General features: G+C 38.7%; 1 protein-coding gene across 1 annotated transcript in view; it reads right to left on the bottom strand.

Moving 5' to 3' along the window:
- The window catches only part of Ziz (dedicator of cytokinesis protein Ziz), a 542,949-nt gene extending 535,050 nt beyond the window's left edge, over window positions 1–7,899 (bottom strand). Inside the window, exon 1 of the mRNA XM_067151766.2 lies at window positions 7,727–7,899. Coding sequence (XP_067007867.2) covers window positions 7,727–7,852 — 126 coding nt within the window. The 5' untranslated portion in view covers window positions 7,853–7,899. The remainder of the gene's footprint in view (window positions 1–7,726) is intronic.
- Window positions 7,900–19,002: the final 11,103 nt, after the last annotated feature.

Below are 19,002 nucleotides of genomic sequence, written 5' to 3'. Positions count from 1 at the left end.
CTAGTGGTTAAGTGCTAGGTTAACTTTGATCAAGTATCTAATATTTGTTTGAATTTGATCAGAATCATGAAATTTTATACTTAAGTGACTGTAATCCAATGGTTATATGAATTACTTTACATAGGATGCTGGATTGTAGCAGTTTAAGACAAATTTATCCGGGCTGTGAGGACCATGAAATAAATGTAAACTAAACTTTCTGACATCTTGTATTACAGTAATGCACTTATTTTATACAGTTACCAACCTACAAGATAAAGTTTACCATAGGGATTAAATTTACCTAACAGTGACAGTTAAGTTTCTGATTGCGACAAAATTACCGACAGCAACTGGTTAGTTTCTGGTTTACTGGAAAGCACTGTGTTAGTTTCAGGGTTGTTGTCTTCTTCCGTCCCCTCGCCCTCTCCTTGTGGTATAATATTACACCAATATATTAAAGGTCTTTGGCGAAGCAAGGATTGGAAAGGGCTAGGAATGGGAAGGTAGCAACGACGGCCTTAATTAAGGTACAGCCCCAGCATTTGCCTGGTGTGAAAATGAGAAATGACGGAAGTCCATCTTCAGGGCTGCCAATGGCAGAATTCAAATCCAATATCTCCCAAATGCAAGCTCACAGCTAAAAGACCCTAACCATACAACCAATACATTCAGTAGTTGCAGGGTTAGGCTGCTCAGTAACCTTAAAACTTATTACTGCCAGTGTCAAAATTACTGGCTGTAATGGTTAGGTTACAGTTTGTAACACAATTAGTAACAGTGACTGGTCAGGTCCTGTTCGGCTAAAAGAACAGTACTGGTATGTGACAAAAATCAAGAAACATTCCAATCACGTCCACAATAGCAGTATCGATCTTTCTTTGGCACAAATAGACCTACTGCAACTAAGCTCACTGGAGAGGGTGGCTATAGATATTGACATGTTTGCTAATTATTGATTTTGTCTGTTCTTGTCTTCTGATTGATTAGATTTTGTAACACTGATGGAGTGATGATTAATTGTGACAACGGGTTGTTCCACAGCCATTGACATATGGGACTGTGTGGATGAGTGCAGATATAATACAGTGTGATGTTACCAATATAAATGGTCCGGTATTGGACATTATAAATTTTCCAGCTAACTCATTCTTGGTTGCCAGCATTTCTCCCCCGACATTGCCGGTGGCTTCAAGTAGCCTACGCGGTGGCCTCCACGGTGTGCACTAGCCATGCGTCTTGGTAGGTGTGCTAGGTACCAACTGACAAGCCCAACCTAGCACACGGGGGCGAAACGGTTAGCTGGAAAATTTATAACGTCCAATACCGGACCAATTATATTGGTGTTATAAATTTACTCATTCGGGACAAATATTTCAGATTCCCTATGGGAATCAACATCTATATCAGTGGGATGTTTCCAAATTTTTTAGTGGTTTCTGTAAAAGTTTCTTGCATTGTACTGCCACTGCTTAATCTACTTATTTTATTTCCCTTTCTATTTTGGTCATTTATTTACACCCATTATCTTACTTCTTGGTACGAAAGTATGAACTACGGTTGGGGAGGAATATATTCACTTCACAAGACTGTGACTCATTCTACTGAGTTTGTGTGACTTCATAATCATGAAATACATACATCAAATGATTATAAAGATCATTGAAAACCAAGATTATGAGTTTAGATACAGGGGAGTGGGGATATAAATTATTAATACATTCTTGAGTACCTCTATATCCAGAGGAAGTGGATTCAAAACAACTCGGGAAATCATACCAATTTTCCTTTGTGACATTGCATTGACATATCCAAGGAATGAGAAGGTAGTGATATAATCAGATTTTAACCTAGAATGTGGAAGGTTTAAGAGGAGTATTAAGCAACTTGCTAAGTGACATATTCAGGGACTTTGACATTTGTGTATTAACTGAGACTATTGTAACTAGAGAACAGAATACTGTTGTACAAGGCTTTTACAACATACTTGCTCCAGCTAAGAAACATACCAGAGGAAGACCATCAGGGGGCGTGCAATGTCTAATCAAGCCAAATTTATCTCCGTCCCATGTGCTAATGACGGACGAGGACTTAGTGGTAGTAAGAACAAGAATAGGAGTCATCATCTGTGCATACTTTATACCTGATTGCAGCTCAGTAGATATAATAGACAACATACAGAAAACATTTGATAGTATTACTAACAACCCCAATGTAATTTTAGCAGGAGATTTTAACTGTCCCTTAGACAGGTCAAGCAAAAAACAGATTTAGTTCTGGAATACTTAATTGAAGTAGGACTAACATTAGTGAATGACCGGAAAATGCAAACATACATCTGCCATAACAGAGGAAGCACAATAGATTTAGTTCTAATAAAGGGCATAGAGGTGCAGTCCCAAACACTTCTCACACGTACTGATGGCGCACTGATAAGAAAGCACATTCCAGTGATCGCAAACGTGTACTGCAGTCCAGCTAGAGAGACAAGACCTAGTAAGAGATGTCTAAACTTATCTCTACTACAGGAAAACTCAAATGAAACTGAGCATATGCTCCAAGAAATCAAAGCAGGAAAGATCAACGAAGAGACACTTCTCATAGAGGATTACATTAAAGAAGCGACTGAATCGGGGAATGGTAATCGCAAAGCCAAAGAGTGGTTCGACAGTGAGTGCTTCCAAGTAAGGCAGGCAACTTTGAAGAAAATGCGAGTAGCCAGACAAAGTACGGATGTCGTCCACCTAGCAGAATATCAATTTGCTAGAAAGGCATACAAAACTCTTTTGAAGGATAAGAGAGCCAGTTACACAGAAGCTCAATATCAGAAGCTAACGAAAGAAATCAAGGAAAACCCGTACAAAGCAGTGCGTCCACGCCAGCCAAGATTCCCAGCAGACATACCAATGGAGATCTGCGAGGTGTACATGGAAAATATACTATGTAAATGGGACTTAACACCTACAATGGAAGGAGAAGGCAAACCATGCAGTCCTTTCACTCAAGAAGAAGTAAGGAAATAGATCTCAAGTGCAAAATCTAACAAGGCAGCAGGCTCAGATGGCCTCTACAATGAATATCTGAAGACATCTCTCCCTTACCTAGAAACAGTATGGTTAGAACTGATGAACAAGTGTCTGGAAACAGGAAACATTCCAAATGTATGGAGAAAATCAGTCGTTAAGAGGCTCTGCAAAGGGAAAGGAGAAGTAAACAAACCGGAATCATATCGCGGAGTGGCTCTTGAATCAGCAGCTTTTAAGATTCTCATCAAACTGATAACTCAGAGAATCTATAGAATAGCAGACCCGCTTCTCCCTGACATACAGTTCGGATTTAGAGCCGGAAGATCGACTCTGATGGCAGTGGAATGCCTCCTGCAAGATATTCATGAAACAACCAGAAAAAAGCAAAGCAAAATGTTCGTAATATTTACTGACTACTCCAAGGCTTTTGATACAGCAGATAGACGGAAACTTGTTAGAAAACTAGAGGAAATCATTGGTCGTACCTGGCTCACAAGGCTAGTTACCACCAACATACTTTTGGAGAACTATATTCAAATAAGCGACAATCTCTGCACATCAAGGTGGATCCGGCAGACAAATGGGGTATTACAGGGGGACCCTCTAAGTCCTCTGCTGTTTAATATCTTCACACAGGATGCAATAAAAGAAATTAAGAAGCAAACACGGAAGGTTAACGCGTACATATATGTGAACGACATGGTTATTGCGTCTGAGAGTAAAGAGGAACTAAGTTGCCATGGACTTAATCGTGGAATGGGCAGAAGATAATAAAATGGACCTTAATGCGAACAAAACAGAACTGGTTGTTTTCAGAAGGGGAGGAAAATTATCTAGAGATGATTATATCCTTTGTAAAGGACAAAAATTACGAATTAATAACCAATACAAATATCTGGGGATTACAATACAGGTAACAGGAACAACATTCACAATACACCTAAAGGAGAGAGTCATCGCAGCTATACAAGGCATTAGTGATATTAAACACCTTCCACAGCTATCTTTGGAGACAGCCATGGCTCTGTTTAATACGAAAGTTGTTCCAACAGCCATATAATTATGGTCTAGAGCTAATATGGAAACATCTCTCAAAAAGACAACTGCAAGAGCTGGAAAGTTTGAAGGCTAGATTCTCGAAGAGAGTTCTATGTGTTTCTAAATATACATCATCAAGACTAGTATATACATTCTTGCAAAGGAGACATACTTCATTGAAGACATAAGATTTAGATTGTTACTTTCAGTGACAAGGAGTTACAGGGAGTTGCTACAAGAACTGCAAGCAAAGAGAGCTATGATATGGGATGAGTTTTACACAACTGATGCGATGTTAAACAGGGATTGGATGCGTGGTGGATATGATCTGAGGCATACAGTGACCAGGTTTGCCGTACACGGGTTCCACCATAAGGTGTGCAGAACCATGGGATTTCACAAGCCAGGACCAGGCTGCGTATGTGTCTTCTGTGACCAACGATGCGATACATACCATGCCATCAAATGTGTCCGAAGAAAAGGAAGCTTGACACAAATGTGTAAATAACTGATCATGTTTTGCACGCATTGATTGCATATTATTACTATTATTGATGTATATCTAAGTGTATTTAAGTGTATATATCATGACCATTTGGTTGCAATATTTTTTTTTTGCTTTACGTCGCACCGACACAGATATGTCTTATGGCGACGATGGGATAGGAAAGGCCTAGGAAGGGGAAGGAAGCAGCCGTGGCCTTAATTAAGGTACAGCCCCAGCATTTGCCTGGTGTGAAAATGGGAAACCATGGAAAACCATCTTTAGGGCTGCCGACAGTGGGGTTCGAACCCACTATCTCCCGATTACCGGATACTGGCCGCACTTAAGCGAATGCAGCTATCGAGCTCGGTGCAATATTATTATAATCAGAGGGCTATCTTTCCAAAATCAACAAGTCATGGAGTTTTGTTGTGGCAAGCAAGGTTAGTGGTAGAACTGAGCTGCTGCTGTCCCCACTCCTTCACCCAGGTAACTAAAGGCTTACACAGTCAGTATCACCCCTTGCTGGCAGCCCTGACAGTGCTCCATGCCATACTATGTCAGTGTAGAGGAGGAGAGGCAGCGTACAATGTCAACAGCGTTACAATGACAATTACCTATTCATAATACTGCAATTTTCTTCTTCAAGCAGACTACCAGTCTCCATTGCATATTTAAGTTCACAACTTTTATAAAGACACAAATAAATAATAAATAAATATTTAGAAAGAATCAGACTTAATATGAGGGGGGAAAAACCTTAAGAGATGCTGCTACCCTTATGTCCACCAAGAAGCAAGCATGACAGATTCTGCTTCCAGTCCAATGTTTCACCATAGGCTCTCTAGACAGACTTAGTTAGCTATGAAATTAACTCTGCAATTTCTATTTCATAGTTGAAAACAAGCAGAAATAACTGCAAATGGTCTATAGCCATTTCAGAGATATGGTATTTGACAGAAGCAGGAAGTTTCGAGGAGAGTGAACATTCATTTGATTGGGATGGACAGTTTTAACTCTCTCCCATCCATAGCGTATTTCAAACTGTATTTACGTGCAATCTACAGTTGAACATACCGTGTTTGTTAATATGTACTTTTAGTCCTATGTGTACTTCCTAGAGGTCACTACTGACTAGTTTCCTGCTGCAAGAGTTATACAGGCATAATGAAATACAAAATACAGAAGGCAAAGACAGGCAGGCGCCTGACGTAAACAAATAAAATTATGTCATCTAACTCATGTTGAAATATTTTTTGTGATAATGAGATCAAAAATTGATGAATGAAAATTCAGGTTGGGATAGTGTTAGCAGTAGACAAGATCATTCAACAATGGAATAACATATGCATAACTAGAGGACCATTGCTGCTCCGCAGCATTCGTTATAAATAGAGCAGATAACTCGTCTTGATATGCCTGTCATAGTCATATTGTTTTGCCTGCCCTTTTCAATACTTTTATGAACTTTTAATAAGAAGAGTGTTATTGTATACCGCAGTTCGTAGTCAGAATTCATCCATTCTGATGTGTGGTAAAAAATCTATCCATATATTAGCTTTTTTTATCCTGCAGTTTTTGATGTAAAGCTTGGTAATGTGTCGTAGAAGGCAAACACAGTTCTATATAGAACGGTTGTCTTGTGAGCTCATAGGTTAGTCTGGAAGGAGGGTATTTTGCCAGGCAGAGAACTTTTTCTAGTGCAGCTAGGTTATCCTTTGACAGACTGATATCCAATAGCAACTTCTGGCTCAGTGAGGAAAGTAACGGGAAACTACCTCACTCATTTCCCTAGTATGTCTCTTCAGTGATGCCTACGCTATCTATGATAGCTTTTGGCGGAGCTGTGGAGGATCAAACCAGCATTCGAGTTGAATATACAACATACAACAACAGGTGTTCCCAGATAATGTCTAAGCCGTAGCCTACGCCATGAAGTCATGATGCAGGTCTGTTTGTACCTAGACTTTTTTTCTCTCAGAGCATGTAGGTTATTAAGAACTCTCTGCCATCTGCTAGATATATTTGGCAGCTGGCAAAGGTCAAAGGATCAAAGAGTATCTAGCAGGGAATAGTATATAGCCCTATCAGAATATTAATTAAAGTGTTAGTCGCTTAGCAACCTGCTATGTATTGCAGGTTAAGGTAAGCTTTCACCTGCAATTGTTGGAGCGATCATTTAATGATTTGATTTTATGATTGCTCAAAGTTGGCTGTACTTACAGACCTATCAATGTCTCATGAATTACCTGCAGGTAATTCTGGAGAGAATAAAACAGAAATGAAGCAAATGAGTTCAGTACAACGGACGGATGGATTCACCAAAGCTGTTTTTAGTAAACTCTTTTAATATATAGATATTTGCTTTATGTCCCACTAACTACTTTTATGGTTTTCGGAGACACAAAGGTGCCAGAATTTAGTCCCACAGGGTGTCTTTCACCAGCAAATCTACAGACACGAGGCTGACATATCTGACCCGCTTCAAATACAACCGGACTGACCCAGGATCAAAACTGCCAAGTTGTGGTCAGAAGATCAGCGCCTCAACCGTCTGAGCCACTCAGCCCAGGATGTATCGAGACAAGAGAACTATTCAGATTATATATTTTACGATAGTATTTTGTTTGCCATTAAGAAATATCTGTACAACTCTGAAGACTTACGCTTTGCCCACAGACAATCGCATACTAGCAGCCTTATCTATCAGATTTTCCTGTCAGTAACACAGAAAAACTGCCTTCTGGAACCTTGATATCCATGCTGTGCAGAACTATCTACTTCTTCTCCATAAGCTACATTAAGTCAAGGAATACCGTTCACTGGTAGATGATATTTACAAGGAAAACTGCAGAAAATAACCCAGTGCTGAAATATAAGACAAAAGATTAAACTTGAGGTATACAGACTGACATTCACAGGTACATCAATATTTACCACTGACTAAGTAGTTAGTATTTTGTAACTTCGTTTACCAAAGCGTTTTTTCACTTAGTATGAGAGACCGAAAGGTAATATACAATGGAACGGAAATACGAAGTATTTCCTGAGCAACTGCTAGTCCCTCAAATGTATATTAGTGAAGGAAACATTAATAAACCAAATAATTGTGTCCTCAGTACCATTATTATTCCTGTACAATGAACGTTGAACAAACAACGTACACTTAAAATGACAGTTACATACAGACTATACATACCAAAACTGTGGTTTCTCTAACCGCCTGGGAAACTGTTTCACGTATCTGTGCCGCCATTCCAGGCTTTCCTAATCCTCTTGAAAACTTCCTTTCACTCATTTTGTTGGATGTCATGAACATTGTCATATTACCAAATTATATTTGTATATGAAATGGGCGATGAACTCGCATCCTGACACACCACACAGCCATGTTTCCCAAGTCAAAACAATACGGAAAACGATATCAATAGGACCGAATATCGATATAACACAAGAATACACCGCCTTATCGATATGCATCCGTTGCCCAAGACCGACTCCAATATCACAGACCTTAACTGATCTATCGAAACTGTCCATAATGGCGTCAGCTGGAGTGCTAGCATGCGTTTGTTTTGATTTGTGTAAGCCGTGTTGTTACCTAATATTTTGGGAAATTTGAATATTATTAATCATACCGTACATTATACTTATTTATAATCTTAAGTAGGTTATAGATTCTCTTTCAGTGCCGTAAGAATCTGTTTGTTCTCAAAGAGCTTATTTATTCCAACAAAAGCTGAAAGTTTACTTTTTTTTTTTTTTTTACATTTTATACATTTTTATTCACAACCAGTATCTTACATATACATACAGAGGTAGTATAAGGTACAGTGTGAATCCCACATAAGGTAAACTTGTGTGTGGGCTTAAAAAATACAATACCTAGCTTATGTACATCATGGCATCTAGTATTTTCTTCATTTTTAGTTACCTATGCAATATGTTTATAGTTTAATGTGCTGTGTGCCTGGATGAAAGTAAGAGCTTCAGTGTACCAGTTTCCAAATGACTATTAAGGCAAAATTGGATTAAGAGCATTCGTAAGGAAAACTTAGAACCGAATCATAGGCCTAATAATGTTGTGTGCATTAATCATTTTATCATTTTTGAAATCAAATAAATTGTGAGGGAAGATATTATATACCCATAGAAGGTGTTGATCTAATTCGAGTGCCGCGCAAATTTCCGAAGTTAAAACTAATGACGCCTATCCTAGCATTTTCCCTATCAGCCAACGTAGGTACCCCACTACAAAGAAAATTAAATCAGTCCCAGAAATATCCGGAAAATCATGACCAAGATTTATGATTTAGAGACTAAATTAATCTTGAACGGTGGTGCAAGAATGTAATTAATTTTCAACGTTTTACAATGAACATGCGTAAACTAAACTTAACCCCATTTCCCGCGAGTGAACATGAGCATTATGTTCTTTTTTTATATAAAATACTATTATGGCATCAATTTTGGTGAGTTTTAAGGTGACGAGTGCTTTCGTTTGTCAAGTGTATCATACAAATATAGCTTGTACATACTTAACAATACAGGTGGATTTTGGAGGGTTGAAATTTTGTTGGAGAAATTTGTTTGCGTTTTTTACACAATTGGCTGTGGTTAATGGTGGTGTTACACAGTATTTCGTTTAAGGTTAATAATGATCTTTGTTGTTGAGCCTTTTGTTGTGGCACCATACACAACAATTAACTCGGCTCAAGGGAGATAGGGTCACCTTCTCTATTCCTCCACTCGAGTAATTCCTGTCTGGCGCGTCCACGTCGCGGGGGTGAGCACCCCATACATCAGTAGGCCGGAGTGATAGGATGGCGGAGTTCAGTCGGGGACCCAGTACTGTGGGGTATAACACCGAACCCATGCCCAGGGATACGGGTGAAGACCTCAACGGCAGTGAAGGCGGAAGTAAAAATCACTGGTACGGCGGATCTGGCGGAAGAGGCAATATCTGGTCCCTGAGAACTGACTCAGGGCCTTTTGACTTGCAGGTTGATATGGACTATTAAAGGCTAAGGGAGATAACCCCGACAGAAAAATCTTCGGAAGTGATAGGCCCAGCAAGTCAGCTTCTGAATAATTTGGAATTGCTTTCAAAACTAAACGATGCCTCGGATGGAAATATTGTAATCACCAGAATAATGACTCTAGTTCGCTCATTGGTAATGATATTAATGACGGTTCACTACCCGATGCTCCATCACAACCAAAGAGGAGAACACACAAAACTCGATATGAGACTGAAATCAAAATTGCCACGCTAAATATTCTGACACTAACTGGCAAAATAGAGGAATGTGTAGACTTAATGAAAACAAGGAACACAAACATACTGAGACTCAGTGAAACCAAGTGGAAGGGAAAAGGATCAAAGGAACTCAGAGAGGGATACCATCTATTTTGGTCAGGTGGAGATCAAACAAAAAATGGAGTTGGTGTTGTTATGGATCATCAAATGAAAGATCATGTAGTAGAAGTAAAATATGTTTCTGATCGCATTCTTCACATAATACTGAAATTGGACTCTTCCCAGAACATCAACATCATTCAGTGTTATGCACAACAGACTGGTTGTGAAGATGAAGAAAAAGAACATTTTGAAGAAGACATAGAGGAAAGAATAAGAGGAGATGGAACAATTATCATAGGGGATATGAATGCTCAAGTAGGAACTGTGAGAGAACAATATGAAAGTATTCTAGGAGCACATGGATGGGGTCCACGACACCCAGAAGGAATTAGACTACTTGACCTCTGCCTGAGGAACAACCTTATAATAGGGAACTCATGGTATCAAAAACAAAAAAGCCATAACGTCACAAGACATGGATAGGATGGAAAAAGTGAATCTCTTATAGATTATTTTTGATCGAGAAATTACTACAAAAAAGACTGTTAGATGTAAAAGTGATTCCTAGTGTCTCCCTGTAAAGTGACCATAGACTCCTCATTGGATACTTAAAGTTTAACAAGTAAAAAGAAATAAGAACCACACAGGTAAAGAAACTCAAGACCTGGAAGCTGAAGGACAATGATAGAATAATAGAGTTCCAAGAAAACATCAAAACAGTGATACCAAAGACAGATGAAAGAACAGTTGAGCAGGAATGGAAGGATCTGAAAGAAAATCTAGTAATGATAACTGAGAAGGTTTGTGGACGAATCAGTGACACAAGAAGATGGAAGGAAACTCCATGGTGGAATGACTGAACAAAAACAACATGTTCAGAAAATATTTCACAAACCGGACTGATCATAATAAGGAACTATACAGGGTTGCTAAAAACAAGCAAACAAAGTTGTTACAGAAGAACGAGAGAAGTAGTTGAACATGTGGAGTGATGAATTGAAAGATGAATAAGAAAATGTTATATCGGATGATGAAAAATAGAAAAAATATAAAGAACATTCCAAATACCTAAGAGATGATAATGAAAATCTGATCACTGAAGATGAGAATATCAAAGAGACTTGGAGGACTTACTTTGATGAATTACTAAATGTGAATTCCATGCAGCCTACACAAAAAGACACTACCGGTACTACCTCCTGCAAGTCTGCCTCTGACAACAGGTTAGAATTAACATGGAATGATGTAGAATATGCCTAGAAATACATCAAAACTGGAAAATCAGCAGGGGCTGATGAAATTAATGGAGAAATGATCAAGGCAATTGGCATTTCTGGAAAACATTGGATCTACAGACACTTTCGTAAGATCTGAAAAGAAGGGGACATACCAGTCGATTGGAAAACAGGCATCATAATTCCAATCTTCAAGAAAGACGACAGAAAGAAATGTTCCAACTATAGAGGCATCAATTTAACATCTCAAGTGGGTAAATTTATGAAAGAATTATAGAGCGTAAAATCAGACCACTTATTGAAGAGAATCTCTTCGAAGAACAGGAAGGGGAGATCAACTACTGATTTAATCTTTACAGTCCGTCAGTTAATGGAAAAATACTATGAACACAACCGAGATTTGTGGTTAGCCTTTCTGGATATCAAGAAAGCATTTGATGCAGTGAATAGAGAGAAGGTGTGGGAAGAAATGAAGAAAACTGGAATACAGGATGACATGACACACCGGATCAAGAATTTGTATGAAGATACCGGAAGTAAAATCAAAACACCTGTAGGAATGACTGAAACCTTTGATATAAAACCTGGGTTAAGACAGGGTGGTGTTCTGTCTCCTCTTCTTTTCATCACCGTGATGAACAAGATTCAGAGAAAGTTTCACCAAACCATTGGAGGTAAGAAAGTTAAAGTTATATTGTTCGCGGATAATATATGCTTGTGGGGATACTCTAAAGAAGATCTTCAAGGACAGATAAACTCCTGGGCAGAATCTGCTAAAGAATATGGACTCATCTTCAGCCAAGAGAAAAGTGAGGTTATGGTCATGAAGAGAAACGTGCAACCAATGGGACACATTGAAATGGAGGGGAAACAGATGCAGATGAAATATCAATTCAAATATCTTGGAAGTGTTATCTCTGATACTGGTTCTATAGATAAGGAAATTTCCCACAGAATTCAGGCACGTAGCAACTTTTACAAAATAAAGACATAATATGGAACAAGAAAATACCAACAAAACGTAAGAGAGTCATATATGAAACTTATTACGTACCAATCCTGACCTATGGTTGCGAAACATGGACCATGAGAAACAAAGATGTTAATAGAATCCAGGCAGCAGAAATGAAATTTGTCCGTAGCATGATCGGCAAAACACGGAGGAACAGAGTCCGTAATGAGGAAATCCGCAAGCAGGCTCAAGTTGTAAGACTGCAGGACAAAATAACAGTGCAGCGACTGAGATGGTATGGACATATGAGACGCATGGGTGATAACAGATTACCAAAAAATGTACGATTTAAACTTGTAGACAAAAGACCAAGAGGGCGACCAATACTCAGGTACAAAGACATGGTGAAGATTGACATTCAACAGAGAGGACATACTTTGGAAAACATTGAAGAAGGAGAGAAGTTCAGGGACCGCAACTGCTGCCTCGTTTGCCGACCCATCGCTTAAGATGGAACGACGTGCGATATGTATGTATGTATGTATGTATGTATGTATGTATGTATGTATGTATGTATGTATGTATGTATGTATGTATGTATGTATGTATGTATGTATGTATGTATGTATGTATGTATGTATGTATGTATGTATGTATGTATTGTACCATTATATTGAGTGGTGAGAATGGATATTTAACGCAGTGATAATTTTGCAGTAGGGCGCCGTTTGTGAGGGCGTGATGCTATACAGAGCGCGGGAATCGAGAAGGTGATTTCCCGAGGCAAGGCGTGGTCAGGTGTGACGAAGAAAGAATATGTGAGGAAGAGAGAAAGAGAGATGGGATTTTGTCTGGGGGAGAGACCTGCCATCTTAACAGAGATTTTTAGCGGGAGCAGACAGGCCCACCACATTACGGAAATTGAGCCGTAATTCCCGTAATTGAAGGTTTTTCAAGAAAATAAAAAGATGGAAATGGTTACTAGAATTTTACGAAGCGGTAGATACCTCTAGGTTTATTAACATATGATTAGATCAATAAATATGTTCCAAGCAGAACCACCGTGGGAAGTTCTGTAGTGGCCACATTTCAGACTCAAGTTGTTTCTCGGGACTTCCCCTGGCGTGCTTTGGGGTGCTGCCCCATATAAAAGCTAAGTGATATGGGGGGAGATCATCCAGTTGACTATCATATTGCTGCCGGCACGCGTCGCACGTCTGCCTAGATTGCGCCAGAAATCCTTTGTTCAGAACAAAAACAGTGTGTAATTACTACAGTGCGATAACTTTGATCCAGTGGATAAGAGACTTACGGAGTTACAGGTGGTGGATTTGTAAGTGGCGCGATGTTCAGATACCTATCAATGAGATCGCGTGTGCTTAATGGTATCAGTAACGATAGAAAGCCATACTTGTAGACTCGGATAAATAGCGGTAGGGGCGAAGCTCCCGAGGTGCCGAGGAAGTGTGGACAATAGGCTAAGGAGGTCTATATTTATCCTCTGATAGACTGTTGAATCCAAGTTAAGCGGGCATAAAAACACAATAACCGAGTGGATAGTTGATAGAGAAGGAAATAGTTTATGGCACAGTGCACAAGCTAGCGAGTATGCAGTTATACGAGAGTGGAGGACGAGGAGTGTGTATTGCAAAGTGTTAGCGATCTGTGCTAGCTCAACCTAAATAAATATCCAAAATGTGGCGTTGTGTTAAAAGTGAATATTTCATTGTAGTAAGAAGTCGAGATATAGCCGAGGGGAGTGAGGTGCAAGGACTTCAGAACGTGGCTTCGAAGACGCTACCTTGAACGAGGCATCCCTCAAGAAGAAGGCGGCACCATGAACCAGCGGGGCTGGAAGACTGGACTCCAAGGATGGAACCTGGCTGAGACATCTATCATGATGGGCTAAATCATGATAGCCTACCCGGAGGGAGAGACGAGGAGATTAATTAAGATAAGTGGACCAATGAATTATTAGACATATGGTAGAGTTAAGGTATCACGCAGAGATAGTAGAATTAAACGTGTAAATATTCATATAGGATTTGATGGTGGCCCATCAGGCTGCATATTAAGAGTGTTTGATATATCTAAGGGTAAGAGTAGTTAGATTTGTTTCTTGTATCTTTATGTAAAGCGGACAATGAGGTAATATTTGTTACCGAGGCAAGATGTAGTGTGCCTAGTGATACATCTTTGTTTGAGTACGAAAGACCGGATATTTTCCTTTGGGTCGGTCGCGAAATGCATTTTACTTGTAGGATTAGGCACTATGTGTAATTCCCATTATATTCCAGGGGAAGGGCAGATATACCTGCGTAATGTAAGGTATGCAGGCTGATGGTATTTATTTAGTTAAGGGGCTCTATTTACGTGCCTTAGACGGGCGTAAACTATAGCGGAGGCGCAGGTTTTAACGCCATTCGACTCTGTGCTACTCTGCCAAACGTTGGGTTTGAACCTCTGACTCCCAAGGTTACTGTTGTCGCGCCGCATATTGGCGGTGATGGTTTGATATGTTTGAATTGTAGAACACTTTATGTGATTCAACTGCGACCCGAGTGGGTGGTTAATTGAAGTCAGGAGCGTGATGTGAGATGTGTTTTTCCTCACTTATTGTATGCCATTTGCTGCTATGTGTAGAAGCTTGAAAGTCCCTTTGTGAAAGAATGTAGGGTAAGACGTCTAGCGGTGGTTTGTTTACAAGTGTTTTTTTTATGTGGGAGGGGGCTCCAGACCCGACTGCAGGTCAATGTTCGCCTGCTCTGTATTGGGGTGAACTCGGCCATTTTTAAATTGCTCTGGAGGTCGGTCATTCTCCTTTGGCAGGGAGTCTTTTGCAAAACTGTGCGTCATTTATTTTATCCATTTTACCTCGTATTCCTTTCTTGTTTGATTCGCGTTCTTAGGGTTGTGTATTCTACTAATGTGATCTTGGCACTATGCTACTGGTATGATTGCCCTGTTGGCACAAGTTTCTGCCTGGTGGACGTGGGTTCACGTCCGTGTAAATATGTAATTGAGGGCGCTAGAGTAGGTTATTTTAGTTTATTTTGATTTACCTATTGTGCTGCTAATTTTTGTGTATATAAATATCCCGATATGGGAGGAAACTTTCATAATAGCGGTAATCTCTGCAGGTATCCTTAATTCTACCATTATATCATTTTATGTCGCAGACATAGGGATGTAGTTTCCATGTGGGAGAACACATCCGGTTTTTTTTCTTGGTTCACAGATCGACAAATTTCAGCATAACGTCATCATCCAGATTGTATTTGCTTTGTTGTCTTTTTAATTTGTAGATGTGAGCCTTCGGCGCACGTATTTTGGCACTACAGGTGCAATCCTTGTAATTAACTTGTGTTGTGAATACAAACTTATGCTCAAAATTCTGATCACAGCGAAAGTGTTCCTCATTTCGTAGTTTAATGTAGTATTGAGTTCCCCGTGATCCTCTCGTCATAAGAACCCAAATTATCGACCATTTCTGCCGACTGCAGCTGAGCTGGTGTCCGTATCCAAGAACAGAAGAGCAGGTAGGTATCATCCTGCAGTATTTATGTGCCCTGTAGGGTATATAATAATGTCGCCCGTACTTAGGGGCCAGTCTTGAGGATTATAGGGTATAGTATGTATGTATGTATGTATGTATGTATGTATGTATGTATGTATGTATGTATGTATGTAATATTCTTTGTCGACATCTATATATCGTATTTGCTGACCGGAAATTTATATGTGAAATATTCTTATACTCTGTGTCTGTTTCAACCGGACATTGATACAATAAATCCCCCTTCGTTATTTTCCCCTCTGAAATTTCATTTAGACTTACAATACGCGATAAAGCTACTTTTGGCGTTTAATTATTCATATTTTGAGTTAGTGAGTTGCATTTCATAACGTTCGACTTGTGATATTTTCTTTCGGTGACTCAGAATAAGCATGCAAAACCTTTCCCACAATCTCGCATATCGCACACCGATGTCCGCCATGTTTTTTCTGGATTACGGTGTGATGTAATTGTAGTTGGTCTTGCGTTACCTATTAACAAATACAGTAGAGGCAATACGCGACACTCAGCGAGATATCGAGGGACAGCTATTAGAGCTCTATCTAGCGGATTGACATGAGAACTACTGATTCTGTCATTAACCCATTATTAGACAAAGTCCCATTTATGGAACGCAAATATTTCATTACTTTTTAAACACTGCTCACTAAGTTAGGGGTATTTTTCTGTCATATTGGTCAAACTGTTTGCTGTTGCACTAGAAAACAAAAGAGAATTAGGCTTAGTGTCATACTCTTTCACCACGAGTATTCAATCTACATGTGTTCTTGTTAGGTTCCCGCAACCGATTTTTGAAGCTGAGCATATTTCCTTAGACTGAACTTCTGAAGCTGATTCCGGTATTAAAGTCAAAGTCAAAGATACCCGTCTCCCTTAATCTCGAAGACCATAGATTAGGAATAGGGTATTATTTATTGTAACCGTTTCATAATTTGTAATAATAATAATAAACACTTTATTAATCATCATAATTAACAAAGATACAGCACACAAATTGTGCATTGTATAAACAAAGTTTGTCATATGTACTGTCACCTCTCACTATTACAGAAGTTCACAATGGATAAACCCAGGTTTTTGCATGTGATTACGTGATATCGACTGCAATGTTCACTGCACAGCTTGCAAACACAGGTTTCGTCGGGATCATGGAAGTACTCGGTGATACATGTGATACATGCAGTATACAAAATTAGAAGGAGTAACTTGAGATAACAATTGAGAATTGTGTTAATAACTGGTACATTCGATTAATGTTAATATAAAACAGATGATAAGAGATTGAACAGAGAAAGAATAATGTAAACTGAATGTTGTAGTTACGTTGATAGATGGCATTTCGAAAAGTATTCGGCAATATGGCAGACTAATAGAACTAATGCAACAAGGTAGTATACCTTACGCCTATAAGAGTTTTGTCTGTACATTGCTCAAAATTTGAAAAGGATGGTATCTATGTGTCAGTCATGTCCATAGTAACAAGGAAATGCATTTTTAAAATTTCCGTAATGTCTGTCTGTCTGTCTGTCTGTCTGTCTGTCTGTCTGTCTGTCTGTCTGTCTGTCTGTCTGTCTGTCTGTCTGTCTGTCTGTCTGTCCACGCATCACGAGAAAACGGCTGAAGAGAATTTAATGAAAATCGGTATGTAAAGTTCGGGAATAAGTCGCTACAATCTAGGCCATAAATAATATTTTTCATGCTGAGAGAAATGGTAGTTTAGGGGAGGGCCTAAAATTTAATTCTCAAATATTTATGTTATTAGTGGTCCTATCTTAATGAAAACCGGTATGTAAAATTCTAAAATAAGTCGCTACAATATAAACTATAAATAATCTTATTCACTCTGAAAGAAATGGTAGTTTATGGGAAGGACTAAAATTTTATTCCGAAAGATTTGTTATTAGTGGTTCTATCTTACTTAAAATGGGTATGCAAAGTCGGCGAATAAGTTGCTACAATCTACTCCATAAATATTCTTATTCGCGCTGAGCAAAATGGTAGTTTAAGAGAAGGCCTAAAATTTAATTCTCAAATATTTGTTATTAGTTGTCCCATCGTAAATAAAATCGGTATGCAAAGTCGGAGAATAAGTCGCTACAATCTAAGTCATAAACAACTTTATTCACGCTGAGCGAAATGGTAGTTTAGGAGAAGGCCAAAAATTTAATATTTGTGTTTTTAGTGGTGTTATTGACAATTACTATAAAAATAAAGTTACATAGTATTAAATTTCCGATCATTTGGGCCTTAAACATTTTGACCATACCGGCTTTGATAACGGAGATATTCATGAATATGGATTTTTGTTGCTAAGATCATATCAGCGCAGTCACGAGAAAATGGGTAAACAGAATTTAATGAAAATCGGTATGTAAAGTCGGGGAATAAGGAACTATAGTCTACGCTATAATTAATTATATAAGACGGCCTTATATTACAGAGTCGAAAGAAAACCGAATGTGAAAGCCTACAATACAGAAAGCATTGATCAACAATAACATTACATTGACCATTGTTTGTTGAGATTTGTTTGTGTCTCTGCTGCCATTCATCTCCGATAGATGGGATTACTGCAGTATACTGAGCTTTCTTAATTTGCTCTACGTCGCGCCGACACCGATAGCAGTGGCGGTTCGTGACATTTTACTCTGGCAGGGCTGTGGCGTCATCTCCCCCCCCTCCAACGGCCCAGTTTTCACTGTCCAGCACCACGATCATTGTAGATGAAATATAATAATAATAATAATAATAATAATAATAATAATAATAATAATAATAATAATAATAATAATAATAATAATAATAATAATAATCCGATGACACTGGCTAAATACTGTATGTATCTTCTTCCGAGGCAGAACGATCACGTAGCGAAAATCAGATAATATCGCGAAGCGGAAAAAAGTAGAAACATAAAGCATCGCAAATCCGGATGCATTACAATCTACATATCCTTAAAACATCGACAATAAACATATACTTATGTTCACAAAACCACTAAATTCATGACTCGATATACTTTTCAGGTCGAGGTTCAAAAAAAACATAGGCTAATATATTACAACACATGTAGGGAAGTGAAGTGAAGTGAAGTGAAGTGAAGTGAAGTGAAGTGAAGTGAAGTGAAGTGAAGTGTGATGACATCTAAGCGAACACCACTAACAAGAAAACTCAACAACTGTATCCGAAAAACAATTCTAATAAATTACGAAATGTTAGTCAATTGTTATTATAAGTATACAGTCCGTACTTTGATGATGATGATAATGACGGGATGATACACATGAAAATAATACAAGAAAGTAGGTAACGATACCTTAGCTGACTTGCTTGTATACAAAATCCATTC

Source organism: Anabrus simplex, chromosome 7 (genome assembly GCF_040414725.1).
Source record: "Anabrus simplex isolate iqAnaSimp1 chromosome 7, ASM4041472v1, whole genome shotgun sequence".
NCBI lineage: Eukaryota > Metazoa > Arthropoda > Insecta > Orthoptera > Tettigoniidae > Anabrus > Anabrus simplex.
The sequence above is the reverse complement of the archived record's forward strand: the minus strand, read 5'-3'. Positions and strand labels throughout refer to the sequence as shown.